The sequence below is a fragment of the Vulpes vulpes genome, chromosome 1, assembly GCF_048418805.1.
Source record: "Vulpes vulpes isolate BD-2025 chromosome 1, VulVul3, whole genome shotgun sequence".
Taxonomy (NCBI): Eukaryota; Metazoa; Chordata; class Mammalia; order Carnivora; family Canidae; genus Vulpes; species Vulpes vulpes.
Window position 1 is genome coordinate 156,884,194 of NC_132780.1, and position 21,587 is coordinate 156,905,780.

The window sequence follows — 21,587 nt, forward strand, 5'->3', positions numbered from 1 at the left end:
CATAGGAATATTATACAATGCAATATTTTCATGAGTTATTTAAGATTATACCTACATCTTAAGCTGTTAGCTGGATATAGGAATGTGTAACCAAGGAGAAAACTTAAATAATCTATAACTTTGAATTAGTGATGATTGTTAGCAGTAACTACAAATATTTTTTTGCCTTATTTTGTGCTTAAAATTGTCTTGAACCTGCATAAAAATGCAAACTAATAACTATAGTTAATTGCTTCAAATACTAAATTCATTGCGTGCCAAACTTAAGACCTATTTAAAAGGAAATGCTATTTTCATCTCCCACCATGTTGTGCTGAATTATTTTTAATATATTATTTAACTAACAGTAAACATAAAACATGTCAAAAACTCTATGTATTTATAGTTTTCATAGAATTATATGACCAGAGAAAAATTTTGAAATAGGACTCACAGAATGACAAAGCTAATAAAGTTTAAGTGAACAGTAAATTTTTTTATTAATAACATTGTTTCCCAAATATTTTCCACTGGTTTTAACATAACTATGATAGTCACCATGGTCATGCACATTCTGTGTTGCTCAGCCCATGTATACTCCTCTTTGCCTTTTATAGTGACTCAATTCTTTCACACATTTGTGTATTCTAATTTCTGTGAAATTTTCACTCATCCTGCTATAATATGATGTCAGGTGGTTATCATTTGGCTCCAATTCCAAATATACAAAATAACCCCATCCAAATTATTTTCTATTAATCTCTGATGATGAAAGTAATACTACAAGGCTACAATGTAATGAGAAACAGAAATGTGTATGTAAGTCATGATATTCTGTGCCAGTACTTAATAATACATTCACAATCCAAATAGCTAGGAAATAATTTGGGTTTTTGAGATATTGATAGAAATTAAAATATAAAATTAAGATCATTACTGTGGAGAGTTTTAGACGTGAAGTATATGTCCATAGGCCCTCCTCTGGAAAACACTACCAAAAAAGACACCATAAGGGTCAGATCCTACTTAAAGTTAGGCAATATCAAAATGGGAGGGAGTTCATTTTTATGCCTTATACTAATTTCTAGGATTAGAGTGAGATCATTTGCCTTTGAAAAATTAACAACAGTGGGCAGCCCAGGTGGCTCAGTGGTTTAACACCGCCTTTGGCTCAGGGCATGATCCTGGAGACCTGGGATAAAGTCCCACTTCGGGCTCCCTGCATGGAGCCTGCTTCTCCCTCTGCCTGTGTCTCTGCCCCTGTTTGTGTGTTTCATGAATAAATAAATAAAATCTTTTAAAAACTAATAAAAGATAACAGATATAGAAATATACCTGAAGTGCCAAAGCATGGGGAAATTTAAGTAATTTAAGGAGTTAATGTTTTCAATTCAGCAAAATTGTTGTGTACCTTTGAACAAAAATTTATTTCACATAGTGTGTTATTAAATTTAGAATGTTAGAACAAGAAAGAGTTCCCAAAGGGTTTCTCTGTATATATGTGGAAGATTTTTAGTAATTATCTAAATATCCAGGATATGCAGAGACATGTAAATCTATAATTACTCCGAAGTAAAAATTTATTCATGCACAATGCAAAACTGATGTATGGAAGTCACTTAGATAATGAATGTGTCTGACTGATCTTTCTACATTTACCTTGCTACTTGTCATTGTATGATCTTCAAAAAAATTCCACCTCCAACTACTTATTAGTAGTTATAAGAATAAATGGTATATGAAGAGTCCAAGAAAAAAATAGTTCCTTACTGGACAATAACTATGTAACTATCTTAGGCCTTGTGTTTAACATGGTAAAGCAGTTAATTCTATTTTTTTGGCCATATTTTACAACTTTGGGGGTAAAGTATATAAAATATTTGCAAATTAGAAACACAAAAAGTTGATTGATACTGTATGATTTTGAGGAATGCCCTGTTGTGGAGGATCATAAGTGGTCATTGTATAATATGCAAGCACTGGGTCTATTTAGTAGCTGAAAAAAATGCCCAAATGTATATTTAACAATTTTATCTAAATGTGGCGTTAATAGGGGGTTATAAATTAGCTGTTGCCGATGTAACTAGATCCTGTTTTAGACCTGATAAAAAATACATTAACTTTGATAGCTACTTCTCTATTTATTTATGGTCTCAAGTTCAGTGGCTTGAATTTCATGAGTAAATATTCCAGTGAATGTTTTTACTCATAGTTGGTGTCCAATCACCAGAATAAACTTCCCTTTCCCCACTTATTTTATCATATAAGTTCCATTTCTTTCTATTTCTTGCAATAGGGCAAGTCAAATAACCAATTCCCATAACTATGATATTCTGAAAGTGTATAATAGGATAAATAATTAAGATATGGACTTGCATTATTTTGTCTTACACATACACAAACACACACACACACAAGCAAAACATTTATTCCCTTCTGTACTTTGGACTTTTATACTACAGGGACAGAAATAGAAGTTGGCTTTTATTTTTAAAGAATACAGAGTATGATATTTGGGTTTCCTGGAGAAATGTAAATGAGGCAAAGATATTTGAGGAAGAGCAAGATGAAGGAGAGGGTTGGAGATAGAGAAGTAAATATCTCAAGTATAAGAGAAGAAACACAATTCTTGGTGGGGGGGTAGATCTACAGTATTCTTTAGTAGAGTATGTTGTCCTACTGCTCTGGGGTTTTAGAGTAGGGTGGATGTGATTTAGAAAAAAGTAAATAACGTGGTATTTCTTACAGACACATACACACTTAGATCAGCTATATATAAGTATCTCATCTAGAATTGCTACCAGACTGCAGTCAGGGTATATGCATAGTATAATGGTAGCGTTATACTTCATTCTACAGAACTGAAGCAAGATGATTTTCAGATAAGAGTGTTGACCCAGTTTCAGTATGGCATAAAGGGATGAGTCTGGAATCTTAGAAGTAACTACTTATTTAGAATATGCCACTAGTCTATACTGAAACTAAGGCTGATTTAAAAATGCTTATGTGGGGATCCCTGGGTGGCGCAGCGGTTTGGCGCCTGCCTTTGGCCCAGGGCGTGATCCTGGAGACCCGGGATCGAATCCCACGTCGGGCTCCCGGTGCATGGAGCCTGCTCTTCCCTCTGCCTGTGTCTCTGCCTCTCTCTCTCTCTGTGTGTGACTATCATAGATAAATAAAAAATTAAAAAAAAATTAAAAAATGCTTATGTGATAAATAAAATAGAACAAAGAGAAAACAAACATACATCTGGATGTTCTCAGTGAAATAAAGACTAATGCTTCTGAAAATGCATTCTGTATCCAAGTCACATAATAAGTTATTGATATTTTGTTCCATAATGGAAGACTGCCCTTTTTATGTGGAAGTAATTATCCTACAAATTCATTCAATGACTCAAATTTAGATAGGGCTACTGGCATAGGACATTCATTAAGAGACACACAGGCAAAAAAAAAAAAAAAAAAAAAAAAAAAAGAGACACACAGGCTTCCAATGAAAGGAATCATAGAATTAATAGTGAAGAAAGAAATATCTGCCTTTCTTCCTTTCCTTTTCTTTTTGTTTTAGGTTTTCTTTATTTAAGTAATCTGACACCCAACAAGGGATTTGAAGTCACAGTCTCAAGATCAAGAGTTGCATGCTCTTCTGACTGAGCTAGCTAGGTGCTTCAAGTAATTAGTATTTCTTACACTGGGTATGGTGAGGGATGACTCATGGCACTTAATTTTCATTGTCAATACTCTCCATGATAGTCACAAATGTAATTGCTTCTTTAAAGTACTATAGGATTTCAAACAAGGAGAAAAATCTGATGGGGAGTTTAGTTCTTGTCTAGCAAATCCTAGTCAGTTCAGTCAATATCAGCTAGTTCTTCTTCTTCTTCTTCTTTTTTAATATCAGCCAGTTCTACCTTCCAAATACCAAATGTTGTAACATATGCTGTGCAGGATTAGAAACAAATAATTGGCCAAAAGAAAGAAGTACTAGGATCAGATGCAAGAAGAGAAAACAAAGTGAACTTGGAAATAAGAACAGCCTTACTCTTCAAGAGTACAGGGTAATGGGATTAATTATATTAAGGGATGGGACATTGAAGTTATAGCCAGAATTGGCCAAACAAATATTAATCTTCATAAATGATTTCCAGTATAAAGATCTTAAATTTATATTCAAAGCCGCATTGTGGCCCCAAAATTTATCTAAATACATTTCACAAATTCTTAAGTTTGAAATTAAATAGATGATTTTTTCAAGAAATACTGACTGGTAAAGGAACAGAGAAATATGATGGTCAGTGACATCTATGAGCATTGCTGTTCTCCCAAGGATGCTAATATTGTGCTTCTAAAGAGTGATAAAAATGGTATATTTAACATTTTACATAGTAACATATCACGTGTCTGATCAATGGTAGGAGATAAAACTTACCTATATATTTTTCTCTGAACATAAGCTTATATTTATGGAACTAACATAAGTCATATAAATCATAAAATGCAAATTATAAGAATATATTTTTAATTTCTATACACTTTATACTTTAAGCTTAAAGTTCAGTACCTGCATATAAGAGCTTACATTTTCTAATTTTTCATATAAATCTTAAACAAGCGATAGACAGATTTCTAAATCCACAGATGCAAACTGTCTATTCATGTTGCCAAGAAGCCAGATGGCATTCAAATTTAAAAAAAAAAAAGAACTTTTCCAATATCCATATAACACCTGTCCACTCCAATTATTAGATACTCAAAAGAGATACCAAAGTGGGATTTAATATCTTATACAGTATATAATTGTTATGAATAAACTAATGATACATATACATATTATTAAAATTATTCTTTCATTCATTATATTCTTTATAATTTTAATGATATTAAATAATACATATTAGGCACTAGAGGTCCTCAAACTAAAAAGTAGTTCACTTTTTTCATGTTAATTACCTTAAAGGAATCAAAGAGAAATCTTGCCACATTTACATATAGCTTGCATTGTGATATACAGTAATATTTAACTTGGACTATTACAAAAGTCTTTTACTCTTCAATTTTATGTTTTTCCTCCATTAATTTTATGAATTCTGGAGTTTTGAACTCATATATCCCTACAGATTTTTAAGGGTCTTCATTTTCTAATTTATAGATATAATGAAACATAGTTAATAGTATAATAAATAGTTTTAATTCCAAAGGAAATGAGATTTTGTGATACTAAAGAAGTTTTTAAAATAAAGTATTTGTAGATCAACAGTCCTTTCTGTATGTTTTAAGTACATTTATTTCCTGAAAATTTATTAGATTATTTTAATTAAATACAAGAAAAGGAAGAAAGTACACATGAGACAAGCTGTGGTGTCTATACAGTTCTATAGGTCCTAATTCCAAAATTTATTATGACCTTTATTAGGTCAACAGAATTGTTTTGAAGATGCACTCTGGCTATCTCTTTTATATCATCTAAATTAAAAGGCTTTGGGCTAACAATTCATTCTGACTAAGCCATAGAACTGCAAAAGGCAGAAGACCTAGGATCTGTTCCCACTTGGATTGGAGACAGTAATTATCACATAAATGGTCAGGGTACTTTTACATTTGAATCCATATAAACAACAATGCCTAAAAAAATGAAGAGCCATCCTTGACTCTTCCTTCTGCTCCCACCTTTGACCAATATTAAAATTTTGATTTTTACTTCCCAAATCTCTTTCAACCTTACCCATTTTCTCCCTGTTCATGCCCTCTTCTGGACTCATATCACCCTTATCTACTTGGTACTTTATTTCAGCCAGACAAATTGCTCTCAAAAGTTATTTCTCCAAAATTTGACCACTTAACTCCCTGCCTTACAAGTCTTTAAAGGATTTTCTCTTGTTTATAGGATTAAGTCCAAAGTTTTACAATCACCTTTTACGAATCTCTTGAGGGTCTGGCTCCTCAGTATTTTAGCACACCTACTTTTGTCATACCTTTAGTATATTTTTAATTTAAATGGCAAGGAAATCCCTGTAATCCAACAAAATCTTCATGCTATTTCATCTTTCCTTGCTTCATGTATTTTCTTTCTGCATTTGTTATGACATGTATCAGTGTGATGAGCTCCTCCTTTATGATGGAAGTCAAATGACACCTTCTTTTGAAGCCTTAAAAAGTAATTTTTTCTGTATTCTCCCATTGAAGCTGTATGTATTTGTAGTGTGTTGCCCTTACATACTATGTTACATGTATTTTTACAGATTTCCTGAATAAACTGTTGACTTATTCATTTAAGATACATATTTATCTCTAAGCCTTTAAGTATATGCCAGGTCAAAACCACTTAAGAAATGTTTGTTGTATAAACAGATAAGGTAGTTAATTTTTAAAAAGATATTTATAGGGATGCCTAGGTGGCTCAGTGGTTAAATGTCTACCTTCAGCCCGGGGCATGATCTTAGAGTTCCGGGATGGAGTCCCACATCAGGCTCCCTGTATGGAGCCTGCTTCTCCCTCTGCTTGTGTCTCTGCCTCTCTCTCTTGGTGTCTCACATGAATAAATAAATTAAATCCTTAAAATTAAAAAAAGGATATTTATATAGAGTGAGTAGATTATATATGATATAATATACTGCTATTCTGAATATACATGATCTATCTATCATCTATCATCTATCTATCTATCTATCTATCTATCTATCTATCTATGCCTTTCTATGTCTAAAGCACTGGAAATAGTTCTCATTCTGTCTCTCTCACACACACAGTCACACACACGTATGTGTGTGACTCTGTTCCTGTGTCTCTCTCCTACACAAACAGTTGCACTGATAATTCAGTTTAAATCAGTTGTACTGATAATTCAGCTTACCTATATCTTTTTAAAAAATATAATATTAAAAACATCATTATTAGGTGTATAGCTCTCGTGGACCTAAAATATTTGAAAGAAGCTTGGAAAACTTTTACAGGTAAGGAAAAATCATCCTATTAAATTTGGAAGGCAAGAAGACTTTTCAGCTATATAAATTGGTCTACAAAAGGTATTGCTAAGGAACTAAAGTATGCTGTAAATGTACTGATGCCCTGACCTGTAGAGATACAGTAATTCCACTGACAATAAGAAGTATGAGCAATTTTTTTTCTTTCCTTACTGCCCAATGTCTTTGATGAAAAAGTACTGTCAAACTAGACTGCAGAATGTAGCATTAAAGTTTAATTCTATCCAATCAGGTAGGCAGAGATCAAATTCTGAAACTGGCTTTTATTGTGGAAGAGATGGAACTTTCTGAAACTCTTTTAAACCATTGCAGCAAACTAAAAATATTATAATAGCCAAGAGGAAACATTTCCAGCTTTAATTTTTTTCATTGTTAAAAATATCTATGTAAGTGTAACATAAAATATAATTGGAAAGTTTGTTCTTTTCTCTTTCTCTCTCTCTCTCTTTTTTTTTTTTTTTTCAGAGCAAGCATTTTGTTTCTTTTTCAAAGTGTGAGTCAACTTATCCCTATTTAATCCTTAATATTCCTGGTCAACTTTTTTCATAAGCACTGTTACGTATTAGGTAATCCTATAAATTCATTGCATTAACAACAGAAAAATATAATAGTAATTTTTTTAAATAACCACATATTTGCTTAAAATTTACATTTGACAAATTTTCATACAATTAGTTTCCAATACAGGACAAGCATTAACCATTAAAATAATTAAAGAAATATATATTTTAAAGTGTTAAACTGTTATTTTATCTGCCGATAACTCAAACAGAAATTAAAAATCACATCATTTGGGACCCCTGGGTGGCTCAACGGTTGAACAACTCCTGCCTTTGGTTCAGGGCCTGATCACCTGTGTTGGGATGGAGTCCTACATCCGAGGTCCGGGAGCCTGCTTCTCCCTCCATCCATGTCTCTGCCTCTCTCTGTGTCTCTCATGAATAAATAAATAAAATCTTTAAAAACATTCACATCATTCTAAGAGAAATTTTAAATGATGTATACACGGAAAAATGTATTCTTTTCTTTTTTATATTTTGTTTTATTTTCTATTGAAGTATAATTAATACAGTGTTACATTAGTTCCAGATATACAATGTAATTATTAACAATTCTATACATTTCTCAGTGATCATCAAAATAAGTGGACTCTTAATCCCCTTTACCTATTTCACCCATCCCCCACTCATCTCCCCTTGGGCAACTGCCAGTTTAAGAGTCTGTTTTTTGTTTGTATCTTCTGTTTGTTCTGTTTCTTAAATTCCACAAGAATGAAATTATATGAAACTTTGAAATTCCAACCTCAAGGATATTGTTTTGTACAGTAGTTTTCTAAGAATTACTTGCTGAATTAAATTACATAATAATTAGCATTACCATGAAATTCATGTTTTGTTGAATTCTAATCTTTTGAAATTAAATGAGAATTTGCCTGAAAGATATAGCAACCATCATTCTTCAGTATAATTATATAAGTAGATCAGCAATGTTCTTATTTTATTTTCTATATGTGGTAATAAACTAAAATAACCTAAATAACTATGTCCCCCAAAGGAATAAAAATCTATATAAAACTTAAACATTATTTTTCTTTGGGTTTACTGTCACATTTGGTGTGTTTGACATTGCTTTGTGTCTAAAATAATATGTTTAACTTTTAAAAAGTAATGATTTGGTCATGAATTATTGTCAAGTATTTTGAAAGGCAAACTACAATATAAATGCTCACCACTGAAAATATATTTTTATTTATTTACCTATAGAATGGCAAACAATATGTATATCACAGTAGCACTAAACAGAGAAGAAAGTACATGCATTATAGTCAATGTGAATTTCATGAAAATATGCAAATATTAAGGTAATTAAACCTTAATGTTTATTATAATGTTTATTTGGTAAATGTATATTTTAGAGTGATTTAATTTATTGATATTTTGAAAATCTATAATCCATATTTAAAACACAGTGGTTAAAGCAAATAGAAAGATATTCGAGGCTCATGGATTGGAAGAAGAAATATTGTTAATATTTTTTGGAAGAAACATTTATCAATTATTTAATTCTTGAAAGAGGAATAGAAGTAAATCTTAAAACCAAATATTGTGCAGTCACTAGAGGAAAATACAGAACAAAGATCCAACAGTTTTATCTTAGTAATGAAAATGAGATGTGTCTACATCCCTATTTTCTTGGCATTGGCATGTGTCATACAATTCTGCAGATAACTCTTAGAAGCATCAGAAGTGAAGTGAAGAGAGGTCACTTCAGTGACCAGTGGTCAGTGAAGAGAGGTAACAGGAAAAATTATGTGTGTTTATTATTTCTTTGTTTATTTGCATCTTTTGGTGCTTTGAAATAATTCCAATCTATATGTTCCTGTAAAAGGCAAGCAATTTCCAGGCTAAAATCAACACCAACTAACTAGGATTAATTCATTCTCTGTCAATCTACAGAGATAATGCAACCCATAGAAAAATACCTATAATATTTTCCACAGAATTAGAGCAAACAATACTAAAATTTGTATGGAACCATAAAAGACTGTGAATTGTCAAAGCAATCTTGAAAAACCAAAGCAAAGCTGGAGATAATCACAACACCAGATTTTAAGATATACTACAAAGCGGTAGCAATCAAAGGAGTATAGCACTGGCACAAAAAATAGACACATGTATAATGGGACAGAATAGAGAGCCCAGAAATAAACCATGTTTATATGGTTAATTAATCTACAACAAAGGAGGCAAGAATATCAAAGGGGAAAAGACAATCTCTTCAACAAACATTACTGGGAAAACAGGACAACTACACACAAATTAAAGAAATGGAACCATTTTCTTACACTATACACACAAACTCAAAATGGATTAAATACTTAAATGTGAAATTTGAAATCATAAAGTCTCAGAAGAAAACATAGGAAGTAATTTCTTTGACATTAGCCATAGAAACATTTTTCTATATATGTCTTCTCAGGCAAGGGAAACAAAAGCATATTAAACTATTGAGACTACATCAAAATAAAAAGCTTTTACATAGCAAAAGAAATCATAAACAAATGACAAGGCAACCTGCTGAATGGGAGAAGATATTTGCACACAATATACCCAAAATGTATAAATAACTTATACAGAGAAACACCAACCCCCCTCCCACAAGTAATCCAGTTAAAAATGGGCAGAGGACATAAATAGACATTTTCCCAAAGACGACATAGAAGTAGACAACAGATACATGAAAAGAAGCTCACAATCACTAGTCATGAGGAAAATGCAGATCAAAACCACAAATATCACCTCACACCTGTCAGAATGGCTAGAATCAAAATGACAAGCAATAACAAGTGTTGGCAAGGATGTAGAGCTAAAGGAATCCTTGTGCATTGCTGATGGGAATGCAAATTGAGGCAACCACTATGGAAAACAGTAAGGAGGTTCCTCAAAAAATTAAAAAGAGAAACACCACATGATCTAATAATTCTACTGCTGGGTATCTACCCAAGAAAATCAAAAACACTAATTCAAGAAGATATATGCAAACCTATGTTCACTGTGACATTATTTATTTACAATAGCTAAGATATGGAAGCAGTCTGTGTTCATCAGTAGATGAAGGGGTAAAGAAGATGTGAGATATATATATATATATATATATACACACACACATAATACATACATGGAACAAATATAATGAAATGTACAATGAGATCTTGCCATTTGCAATAAAATGGGTGGACTAGAGGGTACAATGTTAAGTGAAGAAAGTTAAACAGAGAAAGACAAATACCGCATGATTAACTCATATGTGGAATTTATGAAATAAATAAATGAATAAACAAAGAAGAGATGGCCCCCCAAAAAAACCAACAAATAAACAAAAATATCCTAGACTCTTAAATACAGAGAACAAACTGGTGATTGCCAGAGGAAAAGTAGGTTGTAGCATGGTGGGGTTGCGGAAGGGAGGAGGGTGCATGAAATAGATAAAGGGGATAAGAGTACACTTACTGTTTTTGGTGTAATTTTAAATGAGATTGATTTCATAATTTCTTTTTCTGATGCTTCATTATTAATGAATAGAAATGCAACAGATTTCTGGACATTGATTTTGTATCCTGCAATTTATTGAATTCACAAAACAGCCCAAGTGTCCATTGACTGATAAATGGATAAAGAAGATGTGGTATGAACACAAACATGTGTGTATAAATGTATGTGTATGTGTATGTATATAATGTGTATATATATATATATATATATATATATATATACACAATGGAATATTAGTCATAAAAAAATGAACTCTTGCCATTTGCAATGATATGGATAGAGCTAGAGAGTATTACGCTAAGTGAAATAATTCAGTCAGGGAAAGACAAATACCATGTGATTTTACTCATGTGGGATTTAAGAAACAGAACAAACAAACAATCATAATGGAAAAAAAAGAGAGACAGACAAGCCAAGAGATAGGCTTTTAACCTACAGAGAACAAGACAATGGTTACTAGAGGAGTGGTGAGTGGGGGCATGGGTTAACAGGTGATGGGGATAATAAGTATTGGTGTGGTATGGAAGTGTTGAATCAATAAATCCTATACCTGAAACTAATATTACACTGTATATTAACTAACTGGAATTTAAATAAAAACTGAAAAAAGTACATTTATCTAGATGAGCCCTGGGTAATGTATAGACTTGTTGAATCATTATTTTGTACACCTGAAACTAATATAACCCTGTATATTAATTACACTTCAATAAAAGTAAAAATAAAAACCAAAACTGTTCTAAAAATTTAGAAATTAAAAAAAAGAACCCACAGTGGCTTACTTGATCTGGAGAATAAATGACAAAATGTATAATTTAACAAATACCCCCAAATACTGGAAATCTCATGATGGTTTTTAAAGCATGAACACACACATGCACATAAAATAAAATAAAATAAAATAAAATAAAATAAAATAAAATAAAATAAAGCATGAATACAGGATAAACTTTAGTGATTAATTATAAGAGTTCTGATAGCTCAGAAGGTCATTAAAGGGAGTCCTCATCACTACAAAATAAAATTGAAAATAAATAAGGAAATATAATCCTACATTCGAACATAGCAAAAGGTCTAATTTAATGAATGAAATACATATTTTATATTAAAATTATATCATAATGTAAAAACACTTTACATATAACAATCAAAATAGGTTCACATTTTAAATGTATCTTTGTCTTCTGAAGCAATGTGCTAAAATAGCATTTATGATGATCATACAGTAGACCTATTAAGGAAAATGGGTCCTGCTTATTATCCTATCACTTGCAATACTCTGTAAGGCAATATAATGCAATTTATTTTTCGTATAAATAGATTCTTGCAATTATTAATTTGTTTTTTGATTCTCGGTCAAAGGTTTATCTTTTTGGAGAGAGTAAACAAAATAAAAAGTTGTTAGAGGATTACATAGTCCATCTGATATTTCTGAAAACTTAGTCTCTAGGCAATGGAAACCACCTAAGTGTGGTTTTAAAAATACAGATGTTTTATTCCAAGTTATAAAATGAATTAACTTGCAGCAAAGGTGGTTGATGATTGTTGAAAATGAGTTACTGTAGATCAATACCTTTACCCTGTATATTTCATAAGTTACCTATCACCCCTGATTTTTCTAACCAAATATAGAAAGAAATATCATCTTCATAAGTTACCTATCACCCCTGATTTTTCTAACCAAATATAGAAAGAAATATCATCTATCTTTCCTTGCTTATTATATGAGGGGATTTAGGAAGGCTTATTTATCTCAGATATTTAACAATATGCTATGGTTGCTGAGATCTTAAAATTATTAGTTTTTCCTGATTTTCTTAAATATTTTTAAAAGTAAAAATACTAATGTGAGTAATCAAATATTTTAAACTTCTTTTTAAACATAATGCATACAGCAGTAAAAACTAGTTTCACTCAGTTCATGACAGAAAGTATAATGAAGCTTTAGTGAATGAGAAAAGCAAGAATATAAAATACTTCAAGACTATGGATGCCTTTAAAAAATCAGGGGCACCTGGGTGGCTCAGTGGTTGAGCATCTGCCTTTGGCTCAGGGCTTGATCCCAGGGTCCTGGGATGGAGTCCACATCAGGCTCTCCAAAGGGAGCCTGCCTCTCCCTCTGCCTATGTCTCTGCCCCCACCCCTCTCTCTCTCTGTGTCTCTCATGAATTAATAAATAAAATCTTTTTTTAAAAAAAAGGCTATGGAGGCAATGATAAAGAGGAGTTGAATTTGGAGGAAATATCAAAATGAGGGGACATTTCCAATTGGACAATGGGAAAGTTGTGGTAGATGGAGAGGGACTCTGCAAAGCCAAAAGCAGAGAACACAACACCAAGGAAAAAATTGTCTGGAACAGGATTTCACATACTAAGAACAAAAACAAATTATCTTTGTGTCTCAGTGTTTTGTTTTATAAATTATTTGCTAAATTCTTTATAATCTACATGGTGCCAGAGAAAAAAGTTATGTATAATGTTTTTACTTATTTCTATAGCCCTCTGCTGTGTGATTCTAATTTGGATTTTAGTGTGATTTCAACATAGTTTTTATGGTTTAATAAAACTGGCGCACATTAAAATGCTATTAAACTGTTACACATGGTTAATAATACTTATGGACTTCTGAAAGCAGCCATTATTAAACTGAACAAAGTCATTAATGTCTTTAAACTTTGTATCAGGATATAAACTACAAAAGAGATGTTTAACTGTATCTACAGAATAGTCATGGTATGTGACTATGTGTTTTTTCTTTTTTTATTATATATATATATTTTGTATTAGTACTCTAATGAAAATTAAAACAACAAACAATGACAACAACAAAACACCTCACTGTATTCTAGAATTGACTTTCCCACTGATCATTGACTTTGTAGGCAATTAACAGTACAAAACTCCTATGGTTTTGCTCCTTCATCTATGTACTAACTAGGTTACCAGAGGTAATCTGTATAAGCTTCTGCAGCCCCCAAATTCTGTGTTAGTAAGAAACACCCATTTGATTTTAGGACTAGAAATACAATCATACATTATTATATTTTCTTTCTTTTTTTAAGATTTTATTCATTTATTCATGAGAGACAGAGAGAGAGAGAAAGAGAGAAAGAGAGGCAGAGACACAGGCAGAAAGAGAAGCAGGCTCCATGCAGGGAGTCTGACGTGGGAGTTGATCTTGGGTCTCCAGGATCACGCCCGAGCTGAAAGTGGTGCTAAACCACTGAGCCACCCAGGCTGCCCCATTATTATATTTTCTGAACAAAAGTTTGTTTTCCTTTATTTTAAATAACAAATAAAGGCAAAGATTTTGAAAAATCTTTTTTTTTGACATTTTATTTTTTATTTTTTAATAAATTTTTTTATTGGTGTTCAATTTGTCAACATTGACTATATTTTTTATTTTCAACATTCATGTTATTAACTTAATATATCTTCACTGGGCAATACAAATGAACTGACTGAAGGGTTTGAGTTGCTGAACACATATATTACTAAAAATAAATTTAGGTTTGGAAATGTCCTGTCACTTCTCCAGAAATGATCTAAGGCATAATTATAAAATTGTCTTTAAAGTATGATTGAATTACTTAAACACCATGTTCCTTGGCACCTAACAGTCCAGTTATTGTTTATCTATAACTAATCCAAGCTTATTTTGCTTGAAATGGTTAACTAATTTATGTCAGTATTCAAAGCAATATTACCTATGTATTTGTCCATAGTAATGAGGAAACTGGCTATATATAACTGGCTTATTAATTTTACCATCTCAAGGATCATACTCTAAAAAGTTAGACTTTAGTAACCCTTTCTTTTTTTAATTTTTTTTTCTAATTACAGACTACCTATTCCTTTCAAAATCTAGCTACTATCAAAAAAAATTAAAAATTAATACTAGCTGTTCTTTTTTTTTAAGATTTTATTTTTAAGCAATCTCTACACCCAATGTGGGGCTTGAATTTACAATCCCAAGATCAAGGGTTGTACTCTCTACTTACTGATTCAGCCAGGCACCCCAATACTAGTAGCTATTCTTAATACATATCATTGTTTTAGTTATAAAGTAGTCTAAACGAATCAGATGTCTTCATGAGAAAATTCAGCAATGACCAAACTATCAATCTGACAATCTCAGACCTAGAGAAGCCCAATACTCAATATCTGGAGAGTAAAGTGGAGATGTTCAAATGGGTTCATACATGCTCATCAATTTCACCCTGCATCTAAGCCACCATAACGCATGTAGTTAAAATACATTTTCTCAGGCATGCCTCTGCATTAATATATGCTTCTACTCTATTGCTTTAACTGGGCAGTTCTATCATTTAAAACAGTCTTGTAGACATAGAAATAATTTAATAAAGAAGAGTCTGCCAATAGAGTTGGGATATAAAAGTGGTCATTTGAGACATCTAGGTAAACAGAAATGAGGATCAATAAAACAGACATAAAAATGTTAGTAACTGAGACTCCAAGTCAACTTAAAAAATTCTGTAACAAGAAATGAGCCAAGTTATTGGAACTTGAAGAAAAATTAATTCGTCAAATAAATTACTTTGCAAACAGAAAATAACATGGTTTACTAAGTGGGCATTATATTTATAATGGAAAAAAAACAGCTACTTAAAAAGTACATATGTATTGAAAAGTAAGAGAAAATAAATAATATTCTTCTAAAGAAGAATTTTATAAAACTAGATTTTAAAAAAGGGTAAGAAATAAGTGGATAATTCAGAAGGAATTTTTTAAAAAGACATAAAAACAGAAAAAGTAAAATATTTGATAGAGTTTTAATTTTTTTTAAATTTTGTGATGTACAATATATAAGCAATATTAGTACCCAAAGAAAAATACAGAATGAATGAATCAGCATTATTGCTGAAACAAATAATAAAGGAATAATAAAGTTTTCTAGATATGAAGAAAAAAATAAGAAAAATATATAACATCACATATTCTGGTTAAAAGCTTCAATGCCAAAGATAAATGGGAATTGAATTAAACTATAAATTATCTACATGCCAGTCATTGAGTTAGTATTTTATCCATAACTTCTAGTTAAATTAAAATCGTGTATCAGCTTTCATGAAGGAAGTGAATCAACTTAATTCATAAAACATAATATTCATGAAACTAGGCCATTCTCTGGTTCATTTTCTGCAATGATGGAAGTGAAAGCAAAATAACACCAGCAACTACCTAATCCTTAAACAATACCAAGATCTAAAAATTCATACTTCTCCAAGTTCTAATTCATATGTGAAACCAATAACACAACAAAATCTCTTAGGTTGGCAGTTTCAAATTCTCCAGGCAGTTTGTGATATAGCATAAGGTTTCAATCAGAAGAAAATTAGTTCTCCCTTAATCATCAGGAAACCAATAGTATAGCATATTCTATAGGTCATTAAAGGCTGAAGTGTTTTACTAACAAAATTTCTTCAGAAATAAGACTTTGGGAGAACCTGGATAGCTCAGACTATGGTTAAGCAACCCATTCTTGATTTCGGTTCAGATCATGATCTCAATTCAGGGTTGTGAGGTAAGCCCCATGTTGGGCTCTGCTCAGCAGGGTTCTGCTTGAGATTCTCTCCCTCTGTCCTCCTTCCACTTTCTCTCTTTTTCTCTAAATAAATAAATAAATCTTTAAAAAATACTTCAGGATAAGTATTGTGAATGTAGAAACTTACAGATTTTGATCTTTTTTCCAATTAAAATCAAACAAAATTTAGAAAGCTGATTAACAACAACAACAACAAAAAGCAGTGAGAACACAGACATTAACTCTGATTTGTGTTAACATTGACAGAAGACGAGCATAATGAAGACAATGACAAAAGTTACCACATTTCTAAGAGTATGCTTTTTCTTTTTTATTAAATTTGAATAATGGAAAATAGCTAACAGCAGGTTTTGTATCCTTTTTTTAAAAAGATTTTGTTTATTTGTTTTAGAGAGAGAGAGAAAGAGAGAGACAGCATGAATGGGAGGGGCAGAGAGAGAGTGAGAGAAGGAATCTCAAGCAGACTCCACATGGATTTGGAGCTCTACACAGGCTCTTTTCCAGGACCCTGAGATCATGACCCGAGAGGAAACCAAGAGCCGGTTACTTAACAGACTGTGCCACTCAGGGGCCCCAGATTTTATACAATTTTTTAAATAAGCAAAAATGATTTTTTATTATGGTTTAAATAAACATATCACAGATTAATCCTTAACCCACACACAAATCTACGATTTAACTTGCAAAACACTCCATCTCATAAATTTTCTTTTGTAAATAAATGGTTTGAGAATTGTGCTAACTCGGCACTGCACCAACATCGATGGCTATTCACAGTCACTCTGCAAGTCTCTTAGAAACTGAAACTCCTAAGGCATTTAAATTTACCATTTATGGACTTTCAGGAGCTTTCAGGCATATTGAATCAACTTTGAAAATTTTGAAAACAGACAACCTTTATTTAAATGAAATTTGAATAACCTTGTAACTGCAATGGTTGCCTATGCTTATCCCTGGGAGGTAAGCCAGGAAAAGAAGCAAGTATTTTTAGTCTAAATTCTATTGACTTCATGTTTTAAGAAAGGTCAGCCTAACCAGCTCATGAATAACATCCCTTAAAAGGAAGATTTATAGAGTAGCATTTATAGTGCTTGAATTAACAAGGTTGTAAAAAAACATATATTTTAGTTCTAGGTTCAATTCTCTTTCTTTCTTTCTTTCTTTCTTTCTTTCTTTCTTTCTTTCTTCTTTCTTTCTTTCTTTCTTTTTCTTCCTTCCTTCCTTCCTTCCTTCCTTCTTTCCTTCTTTCCTTCTTTCCTTCTTCCCTTCTTTTCTTTCTTTCTTTCTTTCTTCTTCCTTCCTTCCTTCCTTCCTTCTTTCTTTCTTTCTTTTCTTTCTTTCTTTCTTTCTTTCTTTCTTTCTTTCTTTCTTTCTTCTTTCTTCTTTCTTCTTTCTTTCTCTTTTCTTTTTCTTTTTGAACAGAGTAAGTTTCCATGAATGGAAACTTGATCTACAACATCATATCCATTGGAAATAAATGTTCAACTTACTGTTGTTAATTTCATCCAGGCACTGATTAGATTATAACCCAGAGGGTCCTTGCAATGGTCAAGTGGTCATTTTTGTGATAGTTTACATAATTACAATTGATGTTAGAAACCTGTTTACTTTCTATACTTTATCAAACCACCAGAGCAAAATAAGCAAAATTCATGCTTAAAAATACAAAATACAACAGAGACAATACACACACACACACACACACACACACACACCCTACAAATAAAAATGGCATGTTAACCACGATATAATAAAGAATATCTGTGTCATAATAATAAATTAACACTGTCTACATATGTTAAATGAAACAGTCTGCTTGGGTTTATGTGAAATCATCATCTATGTGTGCCTTACTAAAGATATGCCCCAAATAGAATGATCAAAATAAATAAAAGGACAAAATACAGTGTAGATAATGAACGAAGAAAATAAGGTGGTGGCAATATTAAATATAATGCAGACTATATGAATAATTTTAAAAAGAGATAATTGATAAAATATAGAAATGATAGACACACTTTGCCATTAAATAATTATGCACCAAAATACACATGGTATTTCAACCTTTCAATAACTTATTTAGAAGAAACACAGTTCATAGATTTTAACCTAGTACGAGTCTCTCAAAAATCAGACTGAAATAGAAAAGATAAACTATTTTTTTAAATAAGTGGTTTCAATTAATATTTTACAAATTGAACAGGTAATGGCTAAATTCTCAAATGACCAACCAATTATACATTATATAATCATAAAGAACAAAGGTAATGAAAATTTATCTCCTACGAATTTTTAAAAGATATCTTAAACAGTAGTTGGTTGAAAAATGCAGTGACACATTTATTTTTATAAATCTTAGCAAATGAAAATTTTATCAGTTGTTAAGATCTTAGAATTACAAGTACAGCAGGAAGACTAATGAATCTCTATAAGAAGTATACTATAAATACAAACTATGTATCATTCATATGGTATAATATTTAAGAAAAAGAGTAAGAATCCAATTCTGAGAAAGATAGCTGATATGAAACAATTATAAAATGAGAGATGATCAAATTTGGAAGTCCAACATGGGATTTATATGGAAATAACACAAAATAATGCTTTCTTAGAATTGTTAGTTTAAAATTTATGATTTCACTTTTGTAAGATGAAAACTTACTTCAACATTTAGTATCTACATTTCAGAGTGCATCACTACTAGGATGTTTATATGCTTTCCTAAATATATATTTGGTTAATTGTAAGTAAATAAATACTGACCTGCAGTAAAACAAGTGTCCAGGCCCATCAACACAAATAGTTCCTTTAAGACAGAGGATCAAACTCAGTTCAGGATCAGCACTGTCAATATTTATTTCACAATATGCATCAATGTATCCACTTAGGCAAATGCAAATAAAGCCAAGGACTGATTTCTGACAGAAGTCTTCATTTATACAAGGAATTGATGTGCAGTTCTAAAGTAAGAAAAAGAGAATTAAATTTGATTATTAGTGATAAGACAAACAATTTTATTAAAATATTTTATTTAAACATTTTTGAGAAATCTACATGAAAGCTTATCTGATATTCCCTTCCTCTAGTAACTGAAATATGTTTCTAGAAATAAATGATTTTTATTTTTTTATCAATAGCAATACTCTGTCAAATGTCCCATGGTTGATTTTTCAGGAAAAAAAAAAGCTTTATTATACTTTACTGAAACATGTACCATGGCAGTGAACACCTATCTCCCTACACACCTTAGTAATGGTACTAACGCAAAGCCTATGTATATAATATCAGGAATTCGCTGACCCTTAGTATACATCTCAGTTTCCCTGGAACAGCCCCACATTAATTCTGCTACCCTAGGGTAATGTTTAATAGTGTCTTTACTAACTCTCAAAGGAATCCTGGGTTTGAACACATACTTAGAACAGATAATTCACAATTGACTTTTATTCCTCTAAAGAACAAAGGCATCTTTAATATTTGATTTAATATCCCTCTTTATTCTATTCATAATTCTTTTTTCAACAAAATTATTTTAACATGTATATTCTTTCATTTCAGATTTATTGAGGTATAGTTGATAAAAAAATCCCTGTGCTATATTTAAGCTATAGAGCATGATGATTTTATTTATATATACATTGTGAAAAGATCCCCACCATTGAATTAATTCATACACCTATCACCTCACATATTTACCTTTTTTCTTATTATAGTGGAGGGAATGAGAAGTAAGACAGTAGAAACTCTTAGTAAATGTTAATTATAGAATACAATGTTATTACTATAGTCACCATGTTATGTGTTAGAGTCCCAGTTTCTACAACTTATAACTAAAGGTTTGTATGATTTCCCAGCCTTTCCATATTTTTCCCGAGCAATCAACCATTCTACTTTCTGTTCTTATGAATTCAACATTTTTTTTTAGGTTCCACATAAAAGTGACACCATACATACAGTATTTGTCGTTAGTCTGCCTTATTTACCTTAGCATATGGCTCTCCAAGTTTATCAATATAAATGGCAAGATTTCCTTCCTTTTTAAGGCTGAATAATAGTCTATTGTGTATACAGATGCCACATTTCTTTATCCAACTTTTTGGTTGATAAACATAAGTTGTTTCTGATGGTTGGATAAACATAGGGTATTTCTATACCTTGGCTATTGTGAATAATGCTGCAGTAAACATGGAACTACAGGTATCTCTTCAAGGTAATGGTGTAATTTCCTTTGGCTAATTACTCAGGAGTGTGATTACTGGATCATATGGTAGTTATATTTTTTAATTTCTTGAGGAACCTCCATAGTGTTTTCCATAGTGACTACCAGTTTATATTGCCATCATCAGTGTACAGGGTTCCCTTTTTTCCACATCCTTGCCAACATCTGTAATCTCTTGCGTTTTTGCTAATAGACATTCTAATAGGTATGGGACAATATCTCACTGTGGTTTTGATTTACATTTCCCTGATAACTTGTGATGTTCAGTGCCTTTTCATATATCTATTGGCCATTTGTATGGCTTCACTGGAGAAATATCTATTCAAGCCTATTGCCCATGTTTTAAATTGGGTTATTTGGGGGTTTTGTTTGTTTCTTTGTTTTGCTGTTGACTTGCCTGAGTTCCTTATATATTTTGGATATTAATCCCTTATTAGATATGTGGTATATGAAAATTTTCTTTGATTCCATAAGTAGCTTTTCGTTTTTTTAGTGGTGGTTTGCTGTGCAAAAGCTTCATAAGTCTTATGAAGTTCTTTTTGCTTATTTTTTGCTTTCTTTGCATTTGCTCTTTGGTGTCAAATCCAAAAAATGATTGCTAAGATCAAATATCACGGAGCTTACCAGAATGTCTTCTAGGAGTTTTAAGGTTTCAGGTCTTACATTCAAATCTTAATCCATTCTGAGTGGGTTCTGCAATGGTATAGTCTATAGTGGCTATCAGTTTTCTCAACACCATTGATTGAAGAGACTGTCCTTTTCTCGTGAGCATTATTGACTCTTTTGTCAT

At 31.6% G+C, this 21,587-nt stretch overlaps 1 protein-coding gene across 1 annotated transcript in view; it reads right to left on the bottom strand.

Annotated features, from left to right (window-relative positions):
- The window catches only part of LOC112914100 (eyes shut homolog), a 1,106,577-nt gene that overhangs the window by 907,072 nt on the left and 177,918 nt on the right, over positions 1-21,587 (bottom strand). The window contains 1 exon segment of the mRNA XM_072749029.1: positions 19,342-19,538. Coding sequence (XP_072605130.1) covers positions 19,342-19,538 — 197 coding nt within the window.